The 27,511-nt window shown below is 43.0% G+C and overlaps 1 protein-coding gene across 1 annotated transcript in view; it reads right to left on the reverse strand.

Annotated features, from left to right (window-relative positions):
* Positions 1-27,511, reverse strand: part of Cacna2d3 (calcium voltage-gated channel auxiliary subunit alpha2delta 3) — a gene marked incomplete at its 5' end in the record, with an annotated part of 864,940 nt that overhangs the window by 78,976 nt on the left and 758,453 nt on the right. The window contains 4 exons of the mRNA XM_048801015.1: positions 5,883-5,953; positions 9,128-9,190; positions 17,954-17,998; positions 19,562-19,623. Coding sequence (XP_048656972.1) covers positions 5,883-5,953; positions 9,128-9,190; positions 17,954-17,998; positions 19,562-19,623 — 241 coding nt within the window. The remainder of the gene's footprint in view (positions 1-5,882; positions 5,954-9,127; positions 9,191-17,953; positions 17,999-19,561; positions 19,624-27,511) is intronic.

Genomic DNA, 27,511 nt, shown 5'->3' on the forward strand with positions numbered 1-27,511 from the left:
GGTGTGGGGGGGAAGGGGACAATAGCCAAAAGACAGAGGTACTGTTCATAGCCCCAGAGCAAAAACAAATTTTTAGCGATCAGTCCATTTCCCTGCAACCCACATTGGCCAGGTGTGCTCGGTTGGTCTTTCTGTCCTCATGCATAATTAATTATACAAAAGAATAAAGGAAGACCCTTTGGCCTTCCCAGAAACCACAAGAACAACCCAGGGCAAACCCTCAAGTTCTGGGTATTTGATAAAAGCAATAGCATTCTTTGATCCTTTGTGAGGATTTATTTCTTTGCCTGTTTTCTGAAGGCCGTTGACCTTTGTTGGGCGCCATTTTGAACTCATTTCCAAGTTCTATCAACTTGGCTCAGAGGTCCTAAAAGCCATGCTTGTCCTTCTCATCTAACAACTGGAACTTTCTATCCAAACTGGGAGCCTGACTCAGTGGCACTCAGGTGGTGTCCTGTTGCTTAAAGGTGGGAAGGGTAGAGATGATGTAGGAAGAGGGTGGGAGATCCACTGGTTTTCCAGAAGTCTGCTGAGCACTGTGCTCTAGCAGGATACCCTTCCTGAGACAGAAAGTGAGAACTGTTCTCGCTGTTTATAAACCTGTTGTGTTCTAATATAGGTGGTGCCAGAGAATGCCCCTGGGTCTCCAGGAAGGTAAACCATCTCCCAGGGGTGGTTCCCCTCCCACCATCTCCTAAGGGAGGAGGCAAGTGCTGGAAGATAATCCAAAATGCAAATCTCAGCAGGATGGGCTGGGGGCCCTTCTGACTTGAAGGGGATCAGGTCAATTTTGTCTGCTTGAAAGTCTAAAAAGAAGATGGAGAACAGAGGAAACAGAAGGAGGTAGACGTCCAGGGTCAGAGACTTGTCATGCATGAGCCCCCAGTTTTTGACCCAGCATGTCAGCTGATTGTGTCTTGCAAAGATTCTCCCCTGTGCTCACACTTGGAGGTACCCTCCTCGTGCTTAGGAGGAGAGGCCACAGCATGCATGTACCCCCAAGATGGGGACACCAAAGATACATATGCTTCCATCTGACCCGTACTTGCCAAGTACATGAATATATTTTGGTCTTATTTTGCTATAGAAAAAATTAAAAGATAGTGAGTTGAAGTTGCCCCAGTAACTCCTAAGGGGACAGCAGCTAGACTGGAACCTAAAGTGCTTTTAACTTACTTTTTCTTGATGCTGGCTGCATTTGAGAATGACATGGAAGCTTTTAAAGTGTACCAATGCCTGGGCTCCATCCCCACACCCATTTAAATCTTCCTGGGGTACAGCCTGAGCACAGGTGTGTTTTATTTAATTAATATATTTAGTAGGTGGGCATGCGGTACTGGGAATTGAAACCATGAGAGCTCTACCACTGAGCGACATCCCCAGCCCTTTTTAATTTTTATTTTGAGGTAAGGTCTAGCTAAGTTGCCCAGGCTGGACTTGAACTTGTAATCCTCCTGTCTAAAGACTCCCGAGTAGCTGGCATTACAGGGATGCAGCACCGCACATGTGTATTTTAATCCCCCTCTAGGAGATGCCAATGCAGATGCCCAATAGAGTCCAGACCCACTTGTCAATCCAGATGGTAATGCTGTAACTTTGGGGCCGTAACCATTTTCTGGATCATTAGTGATAAAACAGGGGGAAAAGGGAACCAAAAGGTCTCAGACATCTATAATCTTTATCCACAAATCTTATCTCCTGTTTACAATAATTTCTCAATTTGAAAATAATTTTTACATATTTTATAGACAATTCTCAGGTCTCTATTTCAGTGAAGAAGTAACTTGGAATCAGAGAGGCTGAGAAATCTGTCTGAACCCATATGGTTGCAAATCTGATGCTTAACCTGACTTTTATTTCAAAACCAGAGTAGGACAGAGGCCCAGCAGGAACCTCCATCACTTCCCTGTGACTGGCTGCAATTGTTTCCTCTTCTCCTCGGGGTGTCTGATGATACTGACTTTGCATCATGGGGAGTTAAGGTTGGGGAACAAATGGATCCTGATAAAAGGATTTGGAAATAGGATTTTCTTTCCAGATCTTCAAGAGGGACAATGTCACATTCAATGTCATAGAGTGTGGATTCTGAAAATAAAAATAAGTAATAAGTAAATAAATAAATTCAAGAATTTTCCTAGACATGAACAGGAGTGAAAAAGGAAAGTAGTTAGTAGGAAAAACCCTTAGTGAGTCACTACTCAGGGAATCTGCTTTCAGTGATAAAAATGAAGAAGATTCTTTATTTAGTACACACAAAGCTGACCAAATGAGAAAAGAAGTGAAGTTGGGGGCCGGGGCGTGGGGGTGGTGATGTTGGTTAATAATTTGTCAACTTTAAGGAAAAGAAAATCTGAGCAATCTTCTCACTCGGTGGGCCTCCCTTCTGGAAATTCTGCTACCCAGATCAGATGCTGCTGAACCAACACCTTCCTCAGCGCTCTGTCACCTGTCACACACAGCTGAAGGATCTCTCCACATCCAGGGCTTAACTGTACATCACACTAGAAAAGGGCAGGAGTTGCAAACTTCCATGTTCCAACTGCAGGATACTGGAGTCCAGTTCTGCTATGCAGAGATTTAGGGCAAGATCTTTCTAAGCCTTATTATTTCTGTTTGCAAAATGGGTACATTTATGTAGTCTGTTCATACCCAAGACTGGCTTTGGAGGGTGTGGCCTATACTTAAAAGAGCCCCTGTTGGTTTAATGTTCTGCTGTCAGTGTTTTGGAATTTTTGAGACTCTCTGAGCAAAGAGAGTCTCAAGGTTGTTGGTATACCTATAAGAGTAGGCCTGTGCTCACCTCCTTGGGTCCTGCAATTCAGCCGCCTGGCATGTGGTCAGGGGAAGCTCACGGGAGGTGGCCTGGTCTTTATTTTCCCATTGCTGAAGCTCCTGCTCTTTATTTGGCTCCTGGACACCAGGCTATAAGTAAGCTGGGTAGACAGAGCCAGGCCCAGCTCAGCTTAACTGTCAAAGAGTGGCCTGCTTTGCCTCTTATGCAGTTTTACGTGCTGCTGGAGGACTTTCTCAAAACTCTCCTGACTTGCTTCTTTGTTCACAAGATTCAGTGATTTCCTCCCACCTGACACTGCAGACCTGGAAGTGGATGCTCTTTCCCTCCGATGGCACTGCCTGGTAGAACAGCCATCAGGCCACTGAGTGGTCAGAACAATCATGGAAAAGGTCCACTGCCACATAGGCAAGTGTCCTTCACTTCCCTGCAGAGAGGACAGCAAAGACAGAGCAGGTGAAGACAGACTGTTGGCAGCTTAATGGAGGGAGATGCTGCTCTCTTTTTTGACCTCTTTATTTTTTTGCTAAGATGACTCTAGGACACTTTCACATGAAACTTGTTTCTTTAAGACAGATTATAAGCTGATCAAATGAAGACATAAGATGGTAGTCGGCATGGTCCTAGATGCTGAGATGTCAGCTCGGTGAACTGATCCCAAGCTACCTGGGCTAACCGCATCTCCAAAGCAGCTCAGCCTCCAGGTACCCTGTGTTTGGGGATGTGGTTCATTTTAATATGGCAGGTGGCTTCTGTCCCAGAGTGCAGTTACTTCCAGCTACATCTTTTCAGTGTTTCTGACATACATTTCAGAAGGGACAGACTGTCAACCTTGTGCTCTCTGCAACACTGCATGTGTGACAGGGTAAGGCATGAGTGACAGGGTAAGGCATGTGTGCCCCCTCTCCACAACTACAGTCCTTCAACACTGGAGACCTATCACCAGATTGTCATGGGTATGAGAACACAGAAGAAGCCTCACTTGGTGCTAAGCAGAAAACAAAACCATGATTGAGCATAGATCCATGACAAAATTCACAGCAGCAGCTAGCAATTATTGAGCTCCCAATGTATGCCAGGCACTGTGCTAAGAAATGTATGCATGTTATTATCTCATTACCTGTAACAGCAATCTTCAGAGGTTGTCGTTATTAGAATCATCTTCATTTTGCACATAAGAACAAAGCTTGGGGAGGTAACGTGACTTATTCTAAGTCATGCTGCTAGTAAACGTTGGAGCCTGGACTTGTTCTCTATCTGACTCCCAAACTTCAATCCGCATTGCTTTTCTGGGTCCAGTGAGGGGACCCTTCAAAGAAACCCAGGAGGCTTGTCTACTAGCCCCTGCATGATGGCAATTTCTGAGATAATTAAGTAAAGCCCCTGGTCTTTTCCTATTCTCAAATATGTTGGCTTGTTTTGTCATAAAAGAAAGTTCTAGATTCATGCCAACCATACTTCACCCATATGAAAGAGAGACTAGAAGTCTAAAATTCCATTATAACGCAACCTCTTTCTTCTTTCTACCATACAGTTCAAAAACAGTATCCAAGAGGGAATGGGGAAAAAAATGGGTTTGTTAAAGGTTGTTGAAAAATACACTTTCGAATGAGAAACATGTGTGTGATGATTCTACATCTTTTGTCTCCTCCCCCCACCTTGTTGAAAACAAGTTAACACGGTACAAATGTACACATCCACCTTAAGATAGGAAAAGTCAATGGTGCCCTGGCTGGCAGACCCTCCGGGAGTTGCTGTGGGAAGCTTGAAGAAGTCAAAGTCAACTCCAGGGTAGCCCAAGGCCAGGTCCAAGCAGGGTTCTCGAGTATGAGAACAAGGGTTCCTGGCAGAGAAGAAAACTGTACTTGGATTTTTAAAAGGGAAGGGGCAGGGTAAATAATCTGCTACAGGCTGGCCTGAGAGTAAGCCTGGGTGTCAGAAATTGCAGAAGGGATGGCCTCATGCCAGTTTTTTATATCATATCTCCCTCCCTCCCTTCCCCCTACCCGCCTCCTCTCTCCCCCCCACCCCCTCCCTCTCTCTCCTCTTTCTGGCACAAACAAGCTATGGAATTTCAAAAACTGGGTCATCATTTTTTAATTCCCTGCTTTCAGCACAGCTCTCAGTTGGTCTTGTTGACTGGCTTAAAAGTCTGATTTCCTGAGCTCACACTTCCTAGCCATTCAGCTGCAGGGGAGTAATAAACCCGGGGGCCTGCCTTTCCCCTGCAGCGGATGTGCAAGGCCTCTCACAGGCAAGCTGGAGGTCCATCCTTGCATTTCCTGCTCCTATATATTTAACAACATCAAATGTGCCCATTAAAGCTCCATTTCAAAGGCTGCCATTCTTCCTGGGAGGCCAAGGGAAGGGAGACAGCACTGACCTTCCTGGGAGACCTACTGACACCCTGATTTCAGGGGGTGATGGCTTTTCCTATGGGCTTTGGTGTTTCCAAGAGCAAGGCTGGCCTGCCCGGTAGGGATGGGGACCAGGAGGAAGTGGCCCTCCAGGAGCTTTATTTAGGGTCCAGGGCAGTTCTCACAAGCAGGTAAACAGTGCCTGCTGCCTAGGAAATTTGGTAGCATCTGAGTTTCCTTCCAATAGTGACTTCCATTTATCTCCACCCGGAGAAACTTTGAAGAACTTTTCCTTGATTTTCTAAGTTAATATCAATAAGTTCCTAATATCTTCCATGCCTGAGTTCCAGAGTCCTAGAAAGCTTCCCTGCTTTGTCAGTGAGATCAAATAATTCCTTCCTCCTTCTGGACTAGGTGGAAACTTTTCCTCCTTCTTCCCAGAGACTTTTGCATAGGCCTGAGAGAATCCTGTGAGCTGCAGACTCCTACATCAATATTGGCCTCCAATCCATTCCACACTGGGCAAACAGGAAACTCATTGTGAGCTGAGTCTCTAAGACTCTTAACACTCATGAGCGAGGCAACGAATTTCAGCAAGATCTTCCGGAGCATGAACACAAGTGGAAACCAGCTTTGGGGTCAAGTCTGGGCTTGCTTTATTTGACCTTGGTTTGTTTTATTTTATTTAGGTAAACTTCTTCTGGGGGGACCCTGGGGGGCCATAAAATCCTTACCTTTTAAAGGAGCCCATTGTTAACAATTTGTTCATCACGGCCCCCTCCACCTCGCCAAAAAAGTCTCCAGTCTGTGGGGAAGAAAAGAAGACAAACTAGGAAGAGTAGATCAATAAGGTAGCCACAGAGCAGAGAAGGAATGAAAACAGAAAACAGAAGGAATGAAAAATGACAGGAACCAAAGGTGGGTTTTCAGGACCACAGTTACATAAAAGTGAGAGTCATTACTAGGCATTATAGGGGTTACAGTGAGCAAATAGGAATATCTTCATAATACAGAGGGGGAGGGTCTGCATAACACATGCTGATTGCAGAAATGAAAACACACACACACACACACACACACACTCACACACCATTACCCTTGGATACAGCAGGCATTAATCTACATGTAATCCCTTGTGATTAAAATGCTACTGCATACAGACAGAATGAGGCTGCAAAAGGGCTTCTTAAGCAATAATGAAAAGAATTGTCTATAATTCCTAGGTGACCTATTTAGAAAAATATAGCTATGCTCTTCCTTGGCCCTGAAGATTTCCAGCAGTCGAGAACCTATCCTTTCTCCAGATCACTTTCTGGGGAACCCTTTCATTTTGTCCATAGGTTGTTAATGTGTTGACGGAGAATAAGACGGCCCAGCCCCTTGTGGAGACTGAAGGGCCAATCAAACGTTTTATGGCCTATCCCTGCCTCTCAGCTGTCTTCAGGTCATGGCTGGGAAGAAGCTTTTGCAAGTCTAGTACTGGCTGCTGGCTGAGATTTCCAAACTTTGCATGGTGGAATGCAGGACAGATATCCTCCTGCGTGCTCTCCAAAACTACTATGATGGAGAGGTCCCACGGGGCAGGGTGTATGTAACTGCAGAGGAACAAAGCTTGTGACAACAGCCACCTTCTGCCAACACCCTGGGATGAGCATAAGAGAACCGGCATCTGGACTCTGGGTACTCTGGGGACTTATAGCTTGGGAGGGGACCGGGATGGGGTAGAGGCCATTACAACAAGAGTCTAAGTGACACAGTTTCCTTAGGCATTGTATTAACTCAACCCCAATTCTCTGGTGACCTGCTGAGTGACCTCAACCCGACTCCTGAGTTGTCAAGGCAGGGAGAAGGCATGGAGCAAGCCTTCTTCAAAAAAAGTCAGGACAAAGGGGAAGAAAAAGGAAACAAAGTTTCTCTGACTGAATGTCAAGCACTTCCTTTTTCACTAGAAGGAAACTTCTGCAACATCTGTGGGCGGGCATGTGCTGCTGCTAGGAGCAAGAAGGACATTTGTATTTTGTGTGTGTAAATATGCCAGTGTCAATGGAAGTGGTTGTTAGATGAAGAAGAATTATCCTAATTGGGGTGCAGGAGGCCACACGACATCAAACAAGCCCAGGCCGAGCGGGGCTGGCAGGCTCCTTGGGCAATGCTGCAGGCCTGTACAGCCAGAGATACAGCAGGGCGCTTGCAGGCCGTGGCTCTGTTAGAGGATCTAGCTCCTGTCCAGTGATTTGTTGGTTATTCCTGTTCTCGATCCTGGAAAATAGCCACTCTGTCTTTACTGCACCCCCAAGGTCAGGGTCCTATCTCAGTCATTTGTGGGTATGGCAGAAGGACAGAGCCCCACCTCCCAGAACATTAATCTCCATAGATTCTTCTATTTCTCAGTGTTTCTCTTTCAAACCAACTGGGCATATTACCGTAGGCTGATGACCCTTTCCGTTGCCTTGGAGACTGGCCTTGTTTCAGGGACTCCTATCTCATGTCCACCAACTTTCCAATACGCAGTCATGTCTAGCATTGGAGGAGATGGTGTGGGGGCCTTTTGAGACTTAAAGGTACAGTTAAAATCCTGCCACATTTTCATGGATAAGAGGAGAAGTGGAAGCACAAATTCCTCAAGTTTCCCGAATTCACCATGTACTAAGTAACCAACCATTCAGCTCAGATCTTAAAGAGCCACACTTAAGAATATTTAACTTATTTATTAAACATTAATGGACCTATCATATTAATGACTCCTAAAGGACTTGAAATTATTTAAAAGAGTTCATTTTTTTAAAATATTTTCATCCTCAAATATAGAGTTATAAGAAACACTTTGAACAATGCTCATTTTATAGAGCCTATCTGGAGGCTCATGCAGGTTAAATAATGTGTTGCTGATCCCAAAACTAGTTAAAGGAAGACAACTAGCACCAGAAAAATAATTTGCCTCTCCTGCTAATATTAATTTTGGGGGTGGGGGGTGCTGGGAGGTACTGGGGATTGGACCCAGGGGTGCTTAATCACTGAGCCACAATCCCTACCCCTTTTTCCCTTTTTTTGTATTTTGTTTAGAGGCAGGATCTTGCTAAATTGCTTAGGGCCTAATTTGATGAGGCTGGCCTCAAACTTGCAATCCTCCTGCTTCAGCCTCCCCAATCCCTGGGATTACAAGCATGCACCACAGTACCCATCTTAATATTAATTTATCATGCAGTACCACTACACTTGTCTGCACTGGACCTGATTTTAATATGCTAACTGGATTTTTAATTGCAGGACAAATTTGAAGGCAGAAAGTTTGAATGGAAACCCCTGTTCCTCTATTACAGTGCTGTTGACTTTAACTCTCATTCTGATTTCCAAATGCAGTGCTCAAACTCACAGCTCGCCTACCTACCGTCTGTCCCTCTTCCTCCTGCTCTCACACTGCGCAAAGGCTTTATCAAATAAACAATACATTTTTTTTTTCTATCTCTGGATCCTTTTCTCTCAGAGTTGAGAGCTCAAGTTATTTTATCTTTGAACTTAGATGACTGATTTTTCGACAGCAACACCCAGATCAAAAGCCATATCCAACCACTATGCAGGAGTGTGTGTATGTGTGTGCGTGTGTGTATAACTAAAATATCCATAAAGTTGCCCAAACCCTTTAAGGTACTTCCACCCTTGAGGCAAAAATTCTTTCAGAGGCTCAGACAACTCCTCGGCTGAGTTCTATAAATTGAACATTTTATGAGTAAGAGAACAGACCCTGGGCTCTCTGCACCCCCACACCCACCCCGCCCCATCAGGATGCAAAGACTCTTTGGGGCCTGCTGGGAAGTAGACTGTGACATTCTTCAAGGGATGGAAATCAGGTTTTATAATCTCCTGCTATTACCTCTTACTTAGAGATCACCATTGCTAAGTTTTAACACCATAATTTGTTCGCCCTGACCCGATTCATTCTAAGCTGCTCATTTTGAGTTGATTGGAATTTTTCACTTACCTGCATGTAGTCTTCAGACACCAGAATAAACCCGTTATTGTCTATGAGGTAACAGTTCACAGTCTAGAAAATAAAAGGTGGGGGGAAAAAAGGCACAATTTCAACTTTGGGTCCTCAGACTGCTTTTATATGGAATGACGTGACTTCATCCTGAGGGAAACCCATTTTGGGGGGTGGGGAGTTGAATTCAGGGGATTGGGACAAAAAAAAGAGTATGTGTTAAAAAGCGATGAGTTACAGTTAGTCTTGTTTTCTTGATTGGATTTGTTTTGTTTTGTTTTCTTTATGAGGCCTGAATATTTCCCAGGAACAAAGTGCTCAGAGGTCCCCAAGCCTATATATATATATATATATATATATATATATATATATATATATATATAACNTTTTTTTTTTTTTTTGGTGGCCAAAGTGCTGGCTGTTTTGAAAGAGAAACACCAGCACAATGTCATTACTCTAATGATGTATTAATGAAAACACGGTGTCAGCTCCGAGGACCATCAGGGGACCAGGTAATATTTTTAATTTGTTCATAGACTGAGGCAGGGGGGAAGGCGCAGCCTTCTGTTAAAGGGGCCCCTCAGGCCTCCTAAAGGTTTTCAAACTGTGTTTTTAATTGGGAGCTGCACTTGGGGGCAGGGCTGTTAGCTTTTGGTAGCTCAGACTTATAAATTGCAGAAAGCAAGGTAAACCCCCACCTCTGCTTCTCCACCCTCCTTTAATCTCAAGTGAATGATTTGCTACAGGCTAAGTTTTAATTACAGTGCTGTGGAGTTTAAACTTAAGGCTTAATTCTGTCCTTGATGTAACTCAGTTTCTATTTATTGCAGCTTTACATACCGACTGAAACATTTAATTTGTAACATATCTTTACCCTGAGCTAAATTCCGCATTGCTCCAGGCCACCGCAGGGCTGGTGGTTTCTGGGACACTGGCCTCTGCATGGGGTTGGTTTTAGTCGGGTACAAAAGGACAGCAGTGCCTTGGTCAGAAAGGTCTGACCTTTATTTCTAGACAGTGATAGTATGGAATCGACAGAAAATTAAAAGCCCGGTTGGCACTTTTTATAGAAGAGTAGTTGCCTCAGAGCTACTCAGTAATATTATAACAGAGCTGTCTCAGTGATTCAGAGGGGACAGATGAATGACTTAGGAAACCTGTTCTTGCTCTTGCTGTTTGGAGAAGCTCTTGGCTTCAGGGACACTACTTGGGTCCTAAGGGGAGTCTTAATGGACTTCTTGCATCTTCAAGAGACAGCATTATGGAAGTGATCTTGCAGAGCTATGCTTTCAATATGGTAGCCACTGGCTGTATGTAGATTTATATCTAATTTTAACTTGATTAGAATGAAAGACAACTAAAAATTCAGTCCCTGGGTTCCACATGCCATCTCAAGGTTACCACATCTATCCGGGGTAAAGGATAGGCTTTTGGACACATTCATGGTGGCAGAAAGACATTTTTGGACAGCAATGTCTTTGATTACACTAGGACTCCAAAGAGTCTACATTAGGAAGATCACCTTGGGTCAAATTAGGTAGATCTGTATCCTTGCTGATTTGAATGTCATGATGTTCATTTTGTAGATACAGACACTAAGGCAAAGCTCTTGCCCTCTGTTCAATCAATAGAGACATGTTGAGTATTGGAGGGGTCCTCCATATTCAGATATTGACCAACTTATTGTTCCCTGTTGCATAGGGATTCAAGAGCCCTCAAAGCCTCCTCCTCAAATTCCTAATTTTAAAATTAGTTCCTATGCAAACACACCTAATCAATTAGTATACTCTTGCAATGAGACCTATGTCTTTGGTCAACAGCTATTTATCTGATGTAAGTATTGGGCAATTCAATGAAGGTACAGGGAAAATGAAAATCTTGAGAAAGGTAAGATTTATGAAATCCAAAAAGGTGATAGTAGAAGACAGCTCCAATCACACAGGAAGCCATTGGCACATTAAAATCAGTTAGCAGTAGATGTCTAAAGAAGGAAAAAAATAGCCACAGATCAGACAGAAGTGTTTCCAAAGAGACTGATTTCAAAGCACAGGATGGAGACAAGCCCCTGGGAAAATCAAACAGAACTTTTACTCTATTTGACACTCTTTGTGATCACTCTGAGAAAATAAAATGTAAAGGATTCTGTATTGTGCTATATTTAATTTTATTAGAAGTAGAATTCCTAGCCCCCAAATCCCACTTTCCCTTGTTGGAAATTTATAGTATAGGATCTGTGCACTGTGGCACATGCCTGTAACCCAATGGCTTGGGAGGATGGGGTAGGAGGATTGCAAGTTCAAAAACAGCCTCAGCAATTTAGCGAGGCCCTAAGTAACTCAGTTGGACCCTGTCTCTAAATAAAATATAAAAAAGGGATGTGGCTCAGTGATTGAGTGCCCCTGAGTTTAATTCCTGGTACCAAAAAAAAAAAAAAAAAAAAAAAAAAAAANTTTCTTAAGCTAATATATGAAGCCAAGAGACTTCATCAGATGTCACTTGTGGGGGTTCTATGTATCCAACATGCAGCAAAGAAGAAAACAATAAGGCTAGTAAAGACTTGAAGTTAAGGCTGCCCTGGATGAGCCGCTTATTTTGGTCTGATTCCTCTACATCCTAACTGGATGGTGATGGAAACAGAAATAAAAAGGGCTGCCAAGGGTCACAGGGACAAATGTGCCTAGGCTTCCACTCCCCCCAGGGATGGGCATCATGGGTGAGCCGGGAACAGCATTCGTTTCTTCTACTGGCATTGATTTCTCGGACCATGCATCTAGTTAGTATTTCCAAACTTCACCTTCTCCCCCTTCTGTTTCGATTCCAGGACAGGAACAGGTTGCTGAGAAGAGGCCTTGCTACGCAGCTCTTTGTGGCTATATTTGAATTTCAAGGTTATGCTGAGCATAAAAAGATTCAGTCACCTTAATAAGCAAACAAGTAACAAGTAGTGACGACATCGGGATTGACAAATCACTGAGACAGTCATAGGTCAAAAGCAGGGTGTCCCTGTCATGGATGTAGATCACAGGTCACTGAATCTGAAAGGTGTCCTTGAGTTTTCATGGGAAATACCGTATCGCCTACCTGAAAACACCGAAAGGCACATGTCGTGGCCAGATGACTTCCTAAACACATGTCGCTATCACCAACCCCTTGGATTAAATGATTGCTGACAAGTGCCAAGGAGGAAGTCTGCTAGATTAGGGGACAGAGAGCTGGTGCACAGTCAGGACAGAATTAGCCAGCATCCAGTCTGACCAAATGCTTTCTCTGTGTCACTTGACAATATGTAATATTCCAGTAATATTCTTAGATTCCCTCAAAATGTAAAAGGAGAGATTTCCCCAGCTTTTCTTCCCTGTGCTATCCTCACCCCCACCCCAATGAAGCCCAGCATCTTGAAAGACCCCTACTCCAACAGGTGCTCTAACAGGCTGAAGGGCTTGAAGAAATAAACAGCTTCATGACATACTCTTAAGTGCCTATTCCACAGCCACCCTTGGCAAATCATCTCAGATTGAGGTTGTTCTTCAAATGCAGAGATAAACTGGGTGTGGTGGCACACACCTGTAATCCCAGTGGCTCCTGAGGCTGAGGCAGGAGGATCATGAGTTCAAAGCGTGTGTCAGCAAGTTAGCAAGACCCTAAGCAACTTAGTTAGACCTTGTCTCTAAATAAAATATATTTAAAAAAGCCTAGAGATGTGGCTCCATTGTTAAGCACCCCTGGGTTCAATCCCTGGTACAAAAAAAAAAAGCAGAGATAAGCAATGGAGAGAGGTACAAAGAAGTTGACTAAAAAAAAAAAAAAAAGAAAGAAAGAAAGAAATCTTTCTGCAATGATTTTATACCTCAAGTTTTTGCTTAGGGAAGTCTCATTCTGGTTCAAAAAGGTAGATTCCTGAAATTAAAGTCCAAAGTCAGGCCTTGGAACTGGGTAGTCACTTAGTGCAGAAGAAGGTGCTTGGGAGTGAGAAGTCCCAAGTGTTGACTAGGGGGCAAATGAGCTACCCGCTTTAGAATGGAAACTCTGATTTAGCTATCAGTGTAGCCTTTGTGGCCTTGAGCAAAGTCTTGGGCATTCTTGAGTCTCAGTTTCCACATTGGAAGGGTGGAGATAGCAAGGGCTGTTCACAGGGTTACTGAGAAGATTCAAAGGGAGGGTGGACATGATAGCTGAGCACTTGCACCCAGTGCCCCATAAGTCCCCAAAGAACACCAGCTCAGTCAACATCTGCAAAGCCAACGTTCATCTCTGATGTCATTTTTATAAGCATCTTAATGCTAAAACTTTATAGTTTCTCAGAAAGGGAAATTGGTATGTATCTCTTAACAGGAAATCTCGGAGGTCCACTGTCTGAGCTTTGTTGCTTTTTGTCTTGCCTTGTATTTTAGGGGGTGACTTTTGTTTGTTTTGATGGATGAAACAACTCACTTAAGAATTCAGTATTTTGCTGAACATTGTCTTCATTTTGATGAGAGAGACCGAGGTTGCTGGGTTCTTTCAATGGGGTATGACACATCTCAGGAACATGAAAGTGACACTTCTTACTATATATTTTTTTTTCTCCAGGTCTTCCAACCCGATCCCTAATATAATAATTATGGAGCAGAGTGATTCTTCCTGCACATCAATTGCTCTATCTTTTCAAGACACATCAACGGTCATATCAAAATATTAGTTTATTTATTTATTTATTTGAAAGTATGCATTGCAGAGGAGTCACTTTGGAAAGATGTGCTTGGTAGGAGTCATATGTGTCCCTCCCACAGTGGCATTCAAATGACCCTTCAACCTACCCACTGGCTGGGCTCGGTGCTTCCAAACATGGAGGTCCCCACCGGCTCCTTGCCCTGTCATAATTGAAGGAGTCTTTCATATGCTGAAGGAAATAACTACAGGGACTCAAATGTCTTAGAGATTAATAGCTATTGGTCATCTCTATTTCTTTAGAACAAGAGAGAGCCAAACTGAATCCTGAATCTGTTATGAAGTTTTTTATCCTTCTGCTTCCTCCAATGCCTCAGTAGGGGACCACCCCCTCATCTTCCACGGTCTTTGCAATGGTGGCAGTCTCAACAGGATATGGTGGTTGCCAGGCAGGTGAGTGGGGACAGAGGAAAGGACAGCTGGGTCAGGCTGAGATCAGAGGTAGGCATGGCCTTCCTTCTTCCCTTCCTTGTCCGGAGTGGTGTTCTCTGCCAATAATGCGCTTCCCATGCTCCAGGCATTGTCTGCAATGTCATTTCCATCTCCATCTTCCATTGACTTCCATTCTCCTCAGAGAAGTCATCCCTGGCCTGCATGTTAGTTACTCCACAGCACTTGTCACAGTTGATTAGATCTGCTGATCTCCTGAGCCACCTAGTGAGCTCCAGGAGTGCCGGGGCCATTTCTAACTCTCCTTCCCACTTGGTCCCTTGTGGTCAGCTAGGCACCTAAGAAGGCTCAGTAAACATATCTGGAAGGAATATCTGAGTGTATGAACTGTTAGCTCATGGGTCATGAAGTTGACATTTGCCTTGGGGACAAACAGAGCTCCTTAAAAATCTTCAGTCAGCCTCATGGCCAGGATCTTCAGCCCACATGGTGGATGGAGGCCCTGACTTGGATGTTCTCCTGCAAGATGGGAGGGCATCCTGCCTCACTGATCCCACCCACTGGCCAGGGCACTCCTGCCAATGCCCAGTCGGAGAGACAAAGGGGCAAGAGGGGACCTAAGGCAAAGCTTCTTCCATCAGTCTGAGAGGCTAGGCCAGCTCTTTAGGGCTGTGGAGAATCCAGAAGCACTGAACTTAATCGGCCCCCACAGCTGTTTGTGAATGGGGACCTGATCATTTGAGGGCAGCTGGGGAAGAGGAAGGACATGGTCTCACAGGAGAATGACACATGGAAAGAAGCCTGCTGAAAGACTGGCAATGTGCATGGGTACGGAATCAGGGCTGACTTATTCCATTTAAAATGTCAAGCCAGAAGCAGTGGCACATGCCCAGCTACTGGGGAGGCTGAAGCAGAAGGATTGCAAGTTCAAGTCCTGCCTGTGCAACTTGATGAGACCCTGTCTTAAGACAAACAGAAAAGGGCTGGGGATGAGGCTCAGTGGTACAGGACTACTGGGTTCGATCTCTAGTGCTACAAAATAAACCAAAACCCAAACCAAACAACAACAATAAAACAATTCAACTAGGCACCAAAATTTAAGGGTCAAAAAGGAAAGGGGATGATAGTTTCAAATTGCAAATTGAGCACGTTTGAGCATCATTGCAAGTTCAAAAATCAGGGCCACTTCAAATCTTAATTTTCAAAGTAGGAACCTTTAAATGACATTTAAATGGGGTTCATCCCAATGGCTGCTGAAGAAGGATCCCTGGAGAGAGGAGGGGACCACTGAGCTTACAATGCCCCAGTGGACATGCCATTGTCATCTGAAGTTTCAGACCCAGAACCGCTACTGAGGAAAGAAAAAGTCCTGACATTGTTGGTTTATATTTTATATTTATATTTTATATTTATCATTTGGCGGAAGCCACGCCATGGATTTCTTCATACCTCTTCTCATTCGTTCTTCTTCCTCCATGAGGTGGATGTTTCTCTTTCCATTGTATAGTTGAGGAAACAGAGGCACAGCGAGGCTCAGAAAATTGTCCAAGATTACTCATCTTATTATTGTCAGAGTCACAGTCTGAAGCTGGTCAATCTAACTGCATAGCTTGTGCCTTTAGTCACTTGCTATACCACCTGTGAAATCAGTCACTGAGCAAGGTAAACTCTACGTGGGGATCCATTTTTATGTTTTTATGTGAGGATGCACCAAGGCACTGTGAGGAAGATTGTAGGACAGTTACTCCCTCTGGCCTTTACTCATTAAATTATTTAAGCACTTATCCATCTACCTCACTAATCAACCAACTAAACAACCATCTAACCAACCAAGCAACCATTAACTGACCAACTAATTAATCAACCAATCCACTACCCAAACCATCATCCATCTCACCAGCCAACTAATCAACCAACCATCCTCCATTACTATAAATTGAGATTAGTAATAGTACCCTCAATTACTAAGGAAAGAGCTTAACTCAGAGCCTCATGATGCTGATCGATTGACATCATCCTTGAGTTGCATGTAAGTACAGCATTCCATTGTGGCAATGCATGTCTTAAAGACAGAGGGCAGGTTTGAGGCCTCTGTGGCTGTCCTGTGGAAGTTATCCCTGGACTTACTGAAAGGGCATTGATCAGCAAACTTCATAGAGTGCTCTTTCCTAAAGGAAACTACTTTTGATCTAATGATCAGAAAAACTTGGGCTTCCACTGAAAACCTGATGGATTGGCTTTTACTCTGCATACTGAAACTTGAACAATGTTTGTGATTATGATTAAGAATTTTGAGGTGCTGGGTGTGGTGGCCCAGGCTAGTAATCCCAGTGACTTGGGAGGCTGAGACAGGAGGATCACGAGTTCAAAGGCAGCCTCAGCAACCAAGTGGCACAACCAAGACCCAAATCAACTCAGGGAGACCCTTTCTCTAAATAAAATATAAAAAGGGTTGGGGATGTGGCTAAGTGGTTAAGGGCCCCTGGGTTTAAAATCCAGTACTAAAATAATAAAAAATTTAAAAAGAATTTTCATTTAAAGTTGCAGCTAGACCCTTGGGGACAAAGTGTACTGTTTTAATTTCATCCTTTATTTATTTATTTCTTTTCTTTTTGGTACCGGGGATTGAACCCAGGGGCACTGCACTACTAAGCCACATCCCCAGCCTTTTTAAAAAATGTTTTAGTATTTTACTTAGAGTCAGGGTCTCACTGAGTTGCTTAAGGCCTCACTCAATTGCTGAGGCTGGCTTTGAACTCATGATCCTCCTGCCTCAGCTCCCCAAACAACTGGGATTACAGGCATGTGCCATCGTGCCCAGCCTTGAATACTTTTTTGAAGTCCACTTCTAATCTATGTTTTCTGGGTTGAAATTATGTTTGGTTAGGATTTCTTATGTCCTTGTGGTAACCAGAAGGAAAATGAACATGATTATTTGTAAAGTTTAGTTTATGTATTGATAATGTTTAGCTAATACAGGAAAGAAGAAGCTACCTAAGTGTAAGCAGGAGGCCACTATGATTCTCCTTGCTCTAAAGCATGGGCTGGAGGGTGTACTGAGTGGATTCTGTAAAAAATGTAAATTTGATGGATAGGCTCAGGGCAGCGGCACTTTTTTTCTTTCATATCTGATGGGTGGGATTTAAATTCTTCCTTCCAAAAGAAGGAGAGGGAGAGGAAGAGGATTTGAAGACAAAAAGCACTATTCTGGAAAGAAAAATTCTGAGTTTCAGAGTTTTCAAATCCAGATTTTGGGTTTGCTTATTGCATGAAATTAACTGAATCACTTAACTTTCCTGATCTTTGGTTTTCTCTTCTGCAAAAGGGGTCCATAATTCCTACTTATTTCACTGAGCAGTTATGAGAATGGAAAGAAGAGAGGTCTGAGGGGAAAATCTTGAGAACGGTAATATGAGCTTCACAGAGTAGTCCTAATGGATATTATTTCCTACAAATAAAATGTCCAAATTCTAACAGTGCTGTCCATGGTATATTTAAAGTTCATTCCCCCAGTCCTTATAAAAAAAAAACCTATCTGATTGGAGGGGGAAAATAGAAAGGAAAAAAAAAAAGAAAATATCTGCCCCCCTGCCCCTCCTTTTGCTTGAGATTGCTCCAAAGTGACATGTCAGAACTGGCTTTGTTGATAGTGGCATTCTCTCTGTTAGAAAGTGCCATCTATCACCTTTGCTTGGCCAGAAACAAGAGAAGGCCAGGGGTGCATCTTACCTCATCATCGCAGCTAATGGAGCATTTGCCATCCAGAGAGGCACACTGTATGGGGCAAGAACAAGGGAGACTGTGTTATTGGGATGTCCCTGCATCTGCTGTGGCTGCCACTTAGCTATTAAAGTCAAAGCCTGTGATGCAAATCACCAAATTTCATCCAAAGAGAAGGCTTCAAGATGAGACTTTGGCTCCCCTCTCCAGAATCAATATCAACTCCAAACAGTCATAAAAGAGACATATAAAGCAATCTGGGGAGGGCTGGCTTTTTTCCATCTATTTTATGTTGTCATTCAATATGGATGATATCTTTTAAAGATATCAAATCTTTTGGTAACAAGACGTAATTATGTAATTATTTAATTTTAAATCAGTTTCCTATGACTTACCAAAATTCTTGTCTGTGTTCTTAGCATTGCAGTTTTTAAAGTATTTTAACTTAAGAAATGATATACCATATCATCTTCTTATCCATTCATCTGTTGAGGAACATCTAGTTGGATTCCACATCTTAGCTCTGTGATAACACCCAAGGAATATGGGACTGAAGGTGTCTCTTAGATATGCTGATATCATTTCCTTCAGATATATACTTTCAACATGTAGAATTGAGTGGGCAGAGGCAGTTTATCAGTATATCACTTGCTATTTGTGCTCTAAGCAAATATCACTAAGAATCCTTAGCAAAAAGAGGGGAAAGAATGTACCCAGATTCTCTAAGCAGAATAGCTCAGAGAAGTCCATTGACCAAAATAGGCAGATACATTAAAAAGAAGAAGAAGAAGAAAGAGAGAGAGAGAGAGAGAGAGAGAGAGAGAGAGAGAGAGAGAAAGGAAGAAAGAAAGAAAACAAAACAAATTGGGCACAGTGGTGCATGCCTGTTATTCCAGTGGCTGGGGAAGCTGGGGCAGGAGGATCACAAGTTCAAAGCCAGCCTCAACAAAAGTGAGGCCCTAAGCAACTCAGTGAGACCCTGTCTCTAAATAAAATACAAAATGTGGCTCAGTGGTCGAGTGCCCCTGAGTTCAATCCCCAGTAAAAACGAGTCATGTGAGGGTCTTCTTCTTTTTTTTTTTTTAAAGAGAGAGAGAGAGAGAGAGAGAATTTTTAAATATTTTTTAGTTTTTGGTGGACATAACATCTTTATTTTACTTTTTATGTGGTGCTGAGGATCGAACCCAGCGCCCTGCGCATGCCAGGTGAGGACGGTACCGCTTGAGCCACCTCCCCAGCCCCCATGTGAGGGTCTTCTTAATTGCAATAAAGAACTCTCAACTAACCAGGCATCACAACAAGATTAGGAGGAAGTCACTATGAAAGCCTAATATTAAAAGTTCCCAATAGTAAAAGAAAAACTCCTTACAGAAAGTTGGTATCTTGACCTTATAATTCAAACTGTTCCTAAGAGCAAATTCCCTACTTTGCTCAGCACGTGGTGTCTAACATGTTGGCAGCCCTTTATTTTGCAGTGAAATGAATGGATATCTGAGCAGCTGACAGTTTATTTTACATTCATCAGTAAACTGGCACTTTTAGTCTCCGGGTACCCAAATGTGAACACCTGTATAATAACAGTGTCGCTAATGCTTCAAGATGGTGATTATACCTTACCTGTCTGCTGGCAGTCCAGAACTTCCTTTGGAAAAACTCAAGTTTCATCTGAATGCCTACAGCTGGAACAAATTATAAATAAGACAGAGCATCAGAGATCCCTTTACATAATTATTTAAGATTATCCCTGAAAATTACCCATCAGGGCAAGATGCTGATACAAGCATATCCGAAAAAAAAAAAAATTTACAGGGATGCACACAACTTATTCTTCCAGATAAGAAATTCTCAAGGTTACCTCTACATACAGAACTCTTGCTAAGAACAAATAGAATACAATGCAGATGACTCTTTGGAGATACGTTACTTTAATGTTTCTAAAATTTATTCATATACTTGCTATAAAAATCCTCCAAACACAAGCTGTAATTAGATTTTTTTAAAAAAAAGCATATTCTAAAGATAAGTACAGAAGGAAATTGATCAAATTATGCAATATATATATGTGTGTGTGTGTGTGTGTGTATGTATATGAATATACCACAATGAATCTATAAAGCAAAGATTAAAAAAACAATAAATGAATAGAAGGAAGACCAGTAAAATAGAGAAAGAGGAACAGAGGAGGGAGGAGGGGAGGGAAAGAAGAAGTACTAGGGATTGAAATGGAGCAAATTATATTGCATGTATGTATGATTATGTCAAAAGGAACCCCACTATTATGAACAGCTGTAATGCACTAATAAAAACATTTTGAAAAAGATCAGTACTTCTTCAGGTCCACTTTCAGCTATGACACGCTCTATGGCTTTGGATATCTAAAACATGCATTTTGCCTGCCCTTTTGAGATATGACATTTGAAAAGCACTTAACACCAGGTTGGTATTTAGCAGGGAGTCCCCTAGTGTCCACATCTCAATACTCTTCTCTCCCCAGGAACTCTGGTGAGATTATATAACTCCTTGTCTGTGAAAAGCTTCCTAAAGCAATGGTGCATAGCCACTCTTGTGATTGAAAGATACCACAAGTGATCTGAAACCCTGGGAGGTGGAAGGAATGCAGGGGAACTTCAGAACTCAAACATGAACAAGCTCATCATACATCATCACCCCCCAAATCCATTTAAGCCAGAATTTCCAGGAGTGAGGGTCTCGGTCTGGTGTTTCTTAAAGGTCCCTAGGTGAGTCTACTGTTCAGTAAGGGTTGAGGAGGTCAAGGTTGGTTGCTCTGTAAATTGTCTGCCATAGACCTACTAGGCACGATGTGAGCCACCTGGTCTGAATACATCTTGAGCTGTTCTTCCAGGCTTGAAGAAAATTTCCATGAATACCTGAAGGATTTGGGAGTATGAGGGCTGTGTATGGTGCTTCCAATAAAGCTGGTCTCCATTATGTCAGACCAGATAACAAGGTGAGAACCAGGGTGCAGGCTGGGATTTCCTTAAAGGCACCAACAACAGAGGTGAGTGCCCTGTGCTGAAGAAGGGCTTGGAACAAGAAGCTCTGATTTAAAAAAAAAAAGACAGGGAGGGAGTTGGGCATGATGGCATATACCTGTAACATCAGCTCCTCAGGAGGCTGACAATGGTTCCCTGAGAGAGTCACTCCACAGTAGTCTTTCCCTGGTGTTTCCAGCTCTGACAGTCCACAGCTGCCCCTGGCTAACCTCTTACCTCTGAAGTTCTTCCATTAGTTTCCCAGGCCCTTTCTGAGCGCCCTTCCCATTCTTTGACGGGGCCCTTATTTTCACCTCCCTAATGAAGCTAGCTGCTCGCTCCAGGGTGTTTATCCATCTCACATACTTGGAGCCTGCTATCATCTGCCCCTGTTGGTCCTGTACCCCAGCTCCTCAGGGCGCGGTAATCTTTCCTCATGAGTCAGTCCTCTATGCCATTAATCATTCAGGCCAGGTCTCTCTGATCTTTCTCCAGTAGGCTGCATCCTCTCCCTGATTCTGATGCCCTAACCTAGACACCACTTCCCCCACTTTTCATTCACTCCCTGTCTGGGCCATGGGGTTGCTGAGCCAGGGCTCCCACGTAGATCTGACTGCAACTGGTCTGTTCCATTTCCACCTGGCTGTGTTCCTGTTGGCTGACCCCAGGCCTCCTCCAGCAACAGTGGCCCTGGCTTCCCAGCATGCATTGGGGTTTGCAAGATTTTCACCTACAAGTTAACATACTTTTTTTGTGATTAAGAGACTCACAGTTCCATTGATGGGTCAGTGGCCTTCTCTGGGCTAAACTGTCTTCTGGGTACTAATGGAAAGGAGACCACACAATCCCTTGAAGTCTAGTTCAGAAGGAACTAAATGATAAAATCTATATTAGAGGCATAAGCATAGAACTGTGGAGTATAGACAGGCTGACTTGGCCTCGTGGAGCTGATGAGATCTTTGTGGAAGGTAGAACACAGAGCTCCAACTCATAGCAACATTAAGAACAAGAAGATGGTGACCCCACAGGAGGAACTGTGTATTCTGGGGCCTGAGAAGAATGGGGATCTACTTGTGTAAGCTGAGGTCAAATGGTAAGTGGTCTTAGATGTCTGGCCAAAGCATCTGAAGAAGATGCAGCAAGCCAGGGATTAACCTATTTTCTCTGGCTAAATCCAGCCTACTTTTATAAAGTTTCATTGAAACACAGTCACAACCTTTAGTTTACATACTGCCTGTGGCTACAATGACAAAATTGAGTCCTTGCAACAGAGACAGAATGGTTCACAAAATCTGAACCCATTTACTATCTGGCCTTTAGAGAAAAAAATAAGCTGAAATCTACTTTACAGAAGTAGTAGAATCCGATTTCCACTTCGTTTGCTTCTGAAGTCCTAGGGATTGAACCTGGAGCATTATGCACGCTAGGCAAGCCCTGAGCTCCATCCCAAGCCCTTCTGATTTCCAGACAGGGTCTTGTTAAATTTCCCAGGCTGGCCTTGAAATTGTGATCCTCCTTCCTCAGCCTCCCTAGTGGCTGACTATATGTGCCACTGTGCCCAGCTCAGATTTTTTATTTTAGAACGTCCAGTCTGAAAGCTTACAGAGGAAGTTCTAGGCAAAGGGCCCGGACAGTGGGAGACAGAGAATGAAATGTGTTTGCCACTGGTGCAGGCATTGAGCTTGTTATTTCTTAAGCATGAAAATGATTTAAACTACAATAAAACAAAACAAAACAATAAAATTAAGAACAAAATCCCATCTCAAACATCACTATTTTCCTTTATTTGGTTCCACATGGTTTTTGTTTTTGTTTTTAACCTTTATCAGAGAACACATTTTAACATCAGTGAGTGCCCCTCCTTGCCCCTCCCCCACAACCTAAATGGAACCTGAGCTATTTGTCATGCCAGGCTGTTCTGTCCTTTCAACAACATTTCAGGCCATAACACTGTATTCTGCTTCAAGTCAGTCTTGCGAATTTAATAAGGAAAACAAGGACAGAAAATGCTTTAGTGAAACCCAAGTCCCAAGGAGAGGGCAGAAAATAAAAACGCCATTCCTGGGTTTGAAATTTTTTAGACAGTCCAGAAAATCATCCACATATTTTCCGCCCCCAGGAATCTGTGGTACTCTTCAATTCCATTATGAAAGCTCCAGGGCTCCCTGTGGGGAACCTCTACCACAGGGCAGAGACCGAGTCTCCTTCTCATAACAGTATTTGGTGGAACCTTATCACCTCCTAGGAGCTGAACAGACCTCAATGAAATGATTCCATAGGTTCCTTCCCAATGTTTGACTATAAAGGAAGAGTCTCCCAGACCAATGACACCCCCCCCACACACACACACCCCTCGCCAAGATACTGGGATGGCCTTTGGAAGTCAGCAAAACAGCAGAATCACTGTTAAGAGAATTGCCATTGTTAAGAGAATTTTACTAGGGGCTGGGGCTGTAGCTCAATGGTATAGCACTTGCCTAGAATGTGTGAGGTGCTGAGTTCGATCCTCAGCACCACATAAAAATAAACAAATAAAATAAAGGCATTCTGTCCATCGACAACTACAAAAAAATAAATAAATAAATAAAAATAAATGAGAATTTCACTGACCCAATTTCTCTTAGGGTTTAAATTATCCAGGTGACTATTCTTGCAACTCATGTCAATATGCCAAGAAGGAACACATTTCACAGAACTTCAAGGGAGTGTCTTCAGATATCCTCTTTTCCCAACCTTCTAACTTTGTATCTTTTTCTTCTCTTGTTCCATCCCTTTTCCCCAGATTCATTGGAACCCCAGTGCCAGGTGGTATGTTTCAGTGACCAAGACAGAGTGACACAAGAGCCAGGGGCTAGAGCCTGGGGAGGGCAGGTCAGCTGCTACAGGGAGTCACACTTCGGCATTCTCAGACTGAGAGGACATCACAGGGCACTGGCCAAGCCTAAAACATACAGACTATTTGATTTTCACTCAGATCAAGGTGCATAAAGCTGAGACCTCCAATGCTCTGAATTGGGGCTGTCCAAATTGGTGGCCATTAGCTCCATGTGGCTATGAAAGGTAACATTCAATAATATTCACAGTTTAGTTCTTTAGTTGCACTAATCACATTTCAAGAGTTCAATGGCCACACAAAGATAGAGGCTACTGATCTGGACCATGCCAACCTAGACCATTTCCTTCACTGCAGAGTTCTATTGGATAGTGGTCAGTAATCACAGGAGGGATCCCCGAAAACAACTGAAGGAACAGTCCTTGAAGGAATGAAAGTAAGGCTTTTTACAGATCAACAGTACCATCACTCCTAGAGGTGGATGGAATGAGGCTGACCCTAATATCAAGGGTTTGGAGAGCTTAGATTAGATTGAACTGCCACAATGTGAGACAATTTGTCTCTGCAAAGGAAAGTCGCTAGTTTGAGAGAACCCCAAAGAAATCAATCCAGTATGCTCCATGTGGCTACCGCCCCCCAAGATTTATTTATTTTGCTTTATAAAATTTGAGAATACAAATTACATTTCCAGTGCTATTATATTCAAGTGCATTCAAGATGAAATCATGCATGCATCTCATATCATGTTAATAGACATGCCTTCAAGTGTAATCCGAAACTCACGAAATAACAATGTTACATGTAAAATTAGAAATAGAATAACTTTTTCATATTGTATTCATTTAGAAATAATTTTCTGTGGGCTTGGCCTCAACTTGCAACATACCCTTAGGAGCACAAATCCGGTTTGTAAAATAGCCCTCACTATGCCTGGCACGCAAGCTCACAATAACACCCCTACTTCCAATCTTGCCTAGTCCTCCAGTCCTACAACACATTCAGATTTGCAAGGAGAGCTCATTCGGGATGGAGAAAATCAATCTTGCCACCATGAAGGAATTCTAACCAGATTTTTTTTTTTAAACTGGGACACCAGGCTGTAAATCCTGTCCCCATTATTGCTGATATGCAATCTATCACTAGTTTGTCTTCCCAAAGAGAGTCCCACAAGCTCTGGCTTCTGAACAGAATTTTTGTGAAACAAGGATCCATAAGACTAATGACCATGATGTGCAAATCATTCACATTATGATTTGCTTCTAGAACTCCCTATTCTTGTAGTTCACAGCCAATACACCTTTCATGCCAATGTGTTAAGACCAAGCAGAAAATACATCCATGATAGATCCAAACGGTTCACAGCTGGAAATGTTCTTTAGGGTAGGAGATATCAGTAAGTAAATGCTTTATAAAATCATGATGTCAACTAGCAAGCTCTTAAAATGAATCTATTCCCTTCAGAATTAATGAAAGGGGTGCTCCACCATTGAAACTCTCCCCCTCTGGAATTGTGATCATTTTTGCACTCTCAGGACAGGGCTAGACATGCCAGGGTGCAGAGTGGAAGAATACTGTCCCTAACACTGGAGCTATCAGGTCCACATCTCCTTGGCCACAAAGTGTGGTTCCATGGCCAGGCACTCGCAGGCAGAATGTGGACAAAGACCATTTGTTTCTGGTGCAAAGGCAGAAAGTCACTTCCCGGAGTCTCTCTGCACTGACTTGACCACAAACAGGAGAGTTTCCTTCTAGTAGATTCCATCCCATTGATAGAGCCTACAGTAGAAAACTATCCCTTTATTAGGGAAAACAAAACTACAGTAAGTTAATAATAAATGCAATACCCGCTGAGGATTTCTCATGCATTTGCTTTCTTAGGAGTAGAACATTCTTTCAAATCCAAATTCTGTGAATAAATGCCCATCTGGGTTTTCTTCTTCAGAGAAAGGCCGCTGGCTGGTCATATTTCTGAAGCAGGCTAGTAGTTATTTTTACAGAGCAAGGTAAATATCTCACACTGAGTCTCTTAGAGATGGTCTCTCTGAATTTTTATTTCTTGGTGCACAATGGCAAAAAATGAGCATAACAAAATGTGGCACATTTGGTTTCCAACTTGCCTCAATTAACAGTCAACCATAATAGCTGTTTGCCAAGCCACATTTGTTGAAATATTTTCTTCTGTTTGTTTTCAAAATACTTAATTGTTAAGTAGAACTAACAACACATCTGAATGTCACTTCTTTGGACTGTTTTACAATTAACCCCGGATTTGGAACCAAGTCACGGTTCTGGAGTGTTGAAGGAAAGATCCCTTCACCTCTCCTCACATCCAATGTGAGCCCATCCCAGAGATCTGCTGATGTCCGGGAGAAAAGGACTTACCACGTGAATAACGATTTAAACCCGTCATGTGAATTATGACATAACTCATCTGTTAAATATTTCATGTGGAGATTTTTAATGAATTGCAATGATGGAATGTTGGACCCAAAAAAAGGCAACTGAAATCCTGGGACTAATTTGGGTGAAACTGAGAACAGAGGATCCTCACAAAGATGAGTGGGGGAGGAAAAGGCAGTTGTCTTCCTGTCCCCCCTGGGTGTCAGGCTGGCAAAACCAAAAGCTTTCTTAAAAGAGGATAAATGGAGAGAAATCAAGCAGGGACAACCTCTAGAAAGATATTCAGAACAAAGAAATACATATCTGTGCCAAGTGCAGTGGCATACGCCTGTAATCCCTGTAAGCAGCTCAGGAGGCTGAGGCAGGAGTCTTGTGAGTTCAAAGCCAGCCTCAGCAACAGGGAGGCACTAAGCAACTCACTGAGACCCTGTCTCTAAATAAAATACAAAATAGGGCTGGGGATGTGACTCAGTGGTCAAGTCCTCCTGAGTTCAATCCCTAGTACCCCTAAAATAAAAAAGACATACGTGTTTGTTATAATCTTGATAAAGCCTGGATGGGATGGGTATGGTATTATTCCAGAAATTGGAGTGGGGGAGGGGGGGACCAATGCTCACAGCAGCAGGCACACCTCATAATTTAACTGATGCTGAGAGAAGAATTCTGATGATAAAAAGGGAACAGATATTTTAAATATAACCCCCACCCCCGCAAAAACTGTTGCATATTTTGCTTCTGAAGTGTTCCCTGTGGTAGGGGTGGTAGTGGTAATCTTTCTTATATGTACACGCTTTTAATAACAAAGAGCTACATAATGTATGCTGTGGTGAGAGGGAGGGTGGAGAAGCAGGGCTCCCATGATCACTGAATTGACAAAGCCCTAGCAGGGGATTTTCCTTGAAGATGCATAACTCTGGAGGCCTATTTTAATCTGGAAGCATCCCTACCTATTTTCTGCCTGGCTTCTGCGGACAATGTGGAGGAAGACCTGAGCCATTTGCTCACAGATTTCTCTCAGGTTCACTTCAGCTACGTCCTGTCCCGTCAGAGTTTCTTGGGAACAGTCACCTTGGGTAAAGTCCAATCAATGACAATTAGACCTGTTTCCTCCATTTGGGGTTCTAATTACTTGACTGGATCAATGTTAAAAAGAAGGAGCAGAGCTGCGGAATGGAATAATAATTTTCTTTGGGCCCCTGAGGTATTTTGGAAACCGTTTTCTAGACCTCATCTGAAGAAACCTATAGTCCCCCGGCTTCTCAGGCCGCTGCAGCTGGCAGAGAATAGTTTTTGTCAGATCATTTTATGCTCACAAAACTCTTCAAATAATATTATTTCAAT

This window comes from Marmota marmota, unplaced genomic scaffold, assembly GCF_001458135.2.
Source record: "Marmota marmota marmota unplaced genomic scaffold, marMar, whole genome shotgun sequence".
NCBI classification, from domain to species: domain Eukaryota; kingdom Metazoa; phylum Chordata; class Mammalia; order Rodentia; family Sciuridae; genus Marmota; species Marmota marmota.